Genomic DNA, 4,340 nt, shown 5'->3' on the forward strand with positions numbered 1-4,340 from the left:
ATTTTTGAACTGTGGATGTGGCCCCTGAGGGCCAGCTCATAGGTTCCGGTCGCTCAACTGAGGTTACTGAGACCATTCTCCAGTCCAGAGATCCCTCCAAGAGGAAACTGTACTCCTTGAAGTGAACCTTCACTTCTTGATGCGGCAACCGCCAGCTCGACCCAGTTAACTGCCCAGTTGGTTCAGTGCTGGAGTTCTTGTAGGTACGGTTCTCCGCAAGGTTATCCAACTCCACCTTGAAGGTTTCTGTAGTGACCCTAGCTTCTTACCACGCCCCTCTCGGTGGTCTGTCTTTTGAGAGAGACCCACTAGTTACATGTTTCCTCCGTGGTGCGTTGAGGCTGAGGCTTCCGGCCAGGAGAAGCTTATGCTAAGTGGTGGATCAGGATGCTATTCCATAGCCTTGAGTCCTCTGATCTCCTCTCTCTCTTGGGGGTCAAGGCTCACTCCTCCAGAAGTTGGCCTTCAGGACGCTGTGGGATGTCCACTCCGTTTACTTGTCAGGTTCTATACCTGCATTTTGCGCCACTCCTGGCTCATTTTCTCTCGCCTTAGCTATGCTCTTCCACACTAGGCAGGGATTTGCATGTCTGGCAGCGTGGGCATACTTGTTCTCAAAGCGTTTCGACACAGCTCGAGTTCCTGAAGGGGAACGTCTCCAAGTTACACATGTAACCATGTGCTGCGTCTCATTGCCATACTTCCGGCATCCCTGCGAGCGCTTCCTTCATTCTACCAGAAGCTGCCGCTGTATCCACTGCACGTGCTTTTAAGCTTCCTGGTCTCTACGTCACCCCACCCGTAACGTCTCGCCCATCCATTGGACTGATTACACCCATGATTCACGCGTTCCCAAAGTGTTTCGATGCAGCGATGCTTTGTTTGGAACCATTTTTGTTGGTGAAATAGAACAAAAATAGGCAATACTTTGTCTAAAATGTAAGTCTCTTAATATTAATTTCTTGTTTATTGAACTGTTGTATACAATCAATATCACATTTGTGATTTTTTTGGCGAAAAAAATTTCACTCTTCCTGTGAAATTGATTAACTATATGAAAATTATATAAATACATACATTTTCTGCCCCCATATCTTAAATTTTGGGAGCATTCTAAATGCATTTTATTAGACTGAATCATGCAGTGAAAGAACGCACTCTAAACGAGCACAGTCAGTCTAGCTAGTGTTTAAGCACTCATAACTCCTCTTCTATTCAATGAAACTGTCCATACACTGTATGATAAATTAATCTCTTACTTACATCGTACGTACATCTGCACTTTGTTGCTTATGATGAGGGGATTCGAGAATTTGAGTCTGAACAACACTCTGGGGTTTCAGCGATGACTAATCTGAACGACACTGATTGGCCACTGCATTTCTAAGATCCACAGAATCGTGTGTGATTGGTTATAGTGAGCAACGCTGTAAAATGCGTAAAAAAATCGAATATATGAACAAACTTAATACAGCAATCAAAACTTTTCATTTAATTTTAATCTGAACTAGTTTCATGTTTCAAGTATTATAGCTTTATTGAAAACCAGGGGACCCCCTAATTGTATTTTTTGGGTGTTATGCAGGGGGGTCCCTTATGGGAGGTCCGGGACCCCCCAGCCCCTTTCAGAGACGAAGAGCTCTGGTACGAACTCCGTGAAGGTTCTACAAAACAGATCAATCTGCATAAGGAAAAATGCCGGGTAAATATGATTTACTCTCTAAGCACTACTTGCTTTTATCAGCGTAAATCTAAAATGTCTGCTTCCTGGCTTTGTTTTTCTATTAACCTCATACATGCTGGTGTATTTGCATTGCTTTGATGTTCTCTGTAGAGCCCACCTTGTACGCCTCGATTGGTAAAGTATGTAGGCTACTGCAAGCTATTGGTCTAGTTACCTACTAGTTACAAACTAAGCAATTTAGCAATCCCGGCCTGTCCGGAAAAAGAGGACGCATGGTCACCATAAATGAATGATGTTTAGTATGTGAATAAAGCCGAATGTTTAGGCATACGTTAACTGCTGACCACCAGATGGAGACATTTAACATGTCTTCATGAACTAACGGTATGTTGAATAGTGTGAACTGTGCCTGAGAAATAAAGAAACAATTGAAATGAGTACATTTACTAAAGCGGCGTCACAGTGTCACTATCTCAATAGTATTAGTCCTTGGAGATGAATTCTGACAGTAAACTAAATTGTATGTTGCGGCTAATAAATAATAATAAAAAAAACATAACTAAATTCTCATTGATCAGCCATACAGCGCGAGGAAGTCCTGCAGGTTTCAGAGTTTCTGCATGCAGCTGATGGCAGGAGTAACACTGGAAAGAGTGACTGAGACTCACTGCAGCTCGTGTTCAGCAGATGGGAGGGACTGCATGCCTCTCTCGCCCTCCTCCATCAAACTAACTAACTCCTGCATTTCAGAAAACTCCTTTCCTTCGTTTGTCTGTGTGGATGTTCAGAAACACGTTTAAGAGCGATGTAGCTACTCCGGAGGCAGTGTGAAGTCATGGTGAGTCCAGCTCTGTCTGTCTGTCTCAGTTCACAGATTTTACATTTGACATCAATCCATTTAGAACACGCTTTGTAAGAAACGAGTGTAAAATTAGGAAAACTCAGGCGACGGTAACAGAAGAGCTGCGATAGCTGATACAAAGTTGCAAAACTAACTTGTAAAATACTAACTTTTTTTCCTGCTGAATATGCTTGCTATGTAGCCTCTTCTTTCAGACAGAAAGGAATCGGTCTCTCTTTGTTTGAAACGACAGTATTAATATGTGATCCTTGCAGAAATGTTGACGGTCATAAACTGTCATTGCTACGTATGTTTATTATTGGAAATCTGTGTTTGCATTGGTCATGTTATCAAACTAAATACATGGCATGACAAAAAAGATTCTGAAAGCAACTGATGGAAAGAGAACCAGTATTGGTGTACAGTCTGCAGTGGTCATATTAAATAGGCTACAGTGATTATATTGGTGGGAATATGGTTACCATGGTAAATGGGAACAGGGTGGTGGTGAGTAGGAAAGAGCTGGAGGTGAGAATTCCCCCTCATCCCATCTGAGTGGAGGCAGTGTGAAGTCATGGTGAGTCCAGCTCTGTCTGTCTGTCTGTCTCAGTTCACAGATTTTACATTTGACATCAATCCATTTAGAACACGCTTTGTAAGAAACGAGTGTAAAATTAGGAAAACTCAGGCGACGGTAACAGAAGAGCTGCGATAGCTGATACAAAGTTGCAAAACTAACTTGTAAAATACTAACTTTTTTTCCTGCTGAATATGCTTGCTATGTAGCCTCTTCTTTCAGACAGAAAGGAATCGGTCTCTCTTTGTTTGAAACGACAGTATTAATATGTGATCCTTGCAGAAATGTTGACGGTCATAAACTGTCATTGCTACGTATGTTTATTATTGGAAATCTGTGTTTGCATTGGTCATGTTATCAAACTAAATACATGGCATGACAAAAAAGATTCTGAAAGCAACTGATGGAAAGAGAACCAGTATTGGTGTACAGTCTGCAGTGGTCATATTAAATAGGCTACAGTGATTATATTGGTGGGAATATGGTTACCATGGTAAATGGGAACAGGGTGGTGGTGAGTAGGAAAGAGCTGGAGGTGAGAATTCCCCCTCATCCCATCTGAGCTCACGAGGAAACTCTGCGGGACACACGGATCTGGAACAAACCCAGGACTCACGACAAGACTCTGTTCAGGGTCCCTGGACTGTCTTTATGACTGTCTTTCATATGAATAGAATAGAATTGAATATAATAGAATATAGTATAATAGAATTGAATATAATATAGTATAATAAAATAGAATTGAATTGCATTGCATATAATAAAATATAGTAGAATTGAATAGAATAGAATATAGTATAATGGAATTGAATATAATAGAATATAGTAGAATATAATTGAATATAGTATAGTATAATAGAATTGAATAAAGTATCGTAGAATGGAATTGAATAGAATTGAATAGCATATAGTAGAATAGAATTGAGTCGAATGTAATAGAATATAGTATAATAGAATTGAATAGAATATAGTATAATAGAATAGAATAAAATATAAAAGTTAAGTTTGAAACAAATATTATAGACTTGGTTGAATAGGAGTAAATTGGAACTAATAGAACAGATGGGAAAATGAATGAGTATGAGATAAAACAGAGTAGGAGTGAACTGAAATACATCAAATTGAATCTTTTTTCACCAACCAACGAGTGTAATTACTTTTCTGTGGCTTCCACGTGAATAGAAAAGTGTTTGTGTGTGTGTATGGGGGGGGGGGGGGGAAAGGGGAAAAAAAAAATT

The 4,340-nt window shown here is 40.2% G+C and overlaps 1 protein-coding gene across 2 annotated transcripts in view; it reads left to right on the forward strand.

Annotated features, from left to right (window-relative positions):
• Window positions 1-2,315: 2,315 nt before the first annotated feature.
• Window positions 2,316-4,340, forward strand: part of LOC107569333 (pleckstrin homology domain-containing family G member 4B-like) — a 27,469-nt gene continuing 25,444 nt past the window's right edge. The window contains exon 1 of one of the 2 annotated variants that reach the window (XM_016255407.1): window positions 2,316-2,522. In XM_016255407.1, coding sequence (XP_016110893.1) covers window positions 2,520-2,522 — 3 coding nt within the window. In that variant the 5' untranslated portion in view covers window positions 2,316-2,519. Of the gene's footprint in view, window positions 2,523-3,087; window positions 3,103-4,340 lie in introns of those variants that run through there. The other variant, XM_016255408.1, reaches the window with a different exon arrangement.

This window comes from Sinocyclocheilus grahami, unplaced genomic scaffold (genome assembly GCF_001515645.1).
Source record: "Sinocyclocheilus grahami isolate Dianchi unplaced genomic scaffold, SAMN03320097.WGS_v1.1 scaffold1334.1, whole genome shotgun sequence".
Lineage (NCBI taxonomy): Eukaryota > Metazoa > Chordata > Actinopteri > Cypriniformes > Cyprinidae > Sinocyclocheilus > Sinocyclocheilus grahami.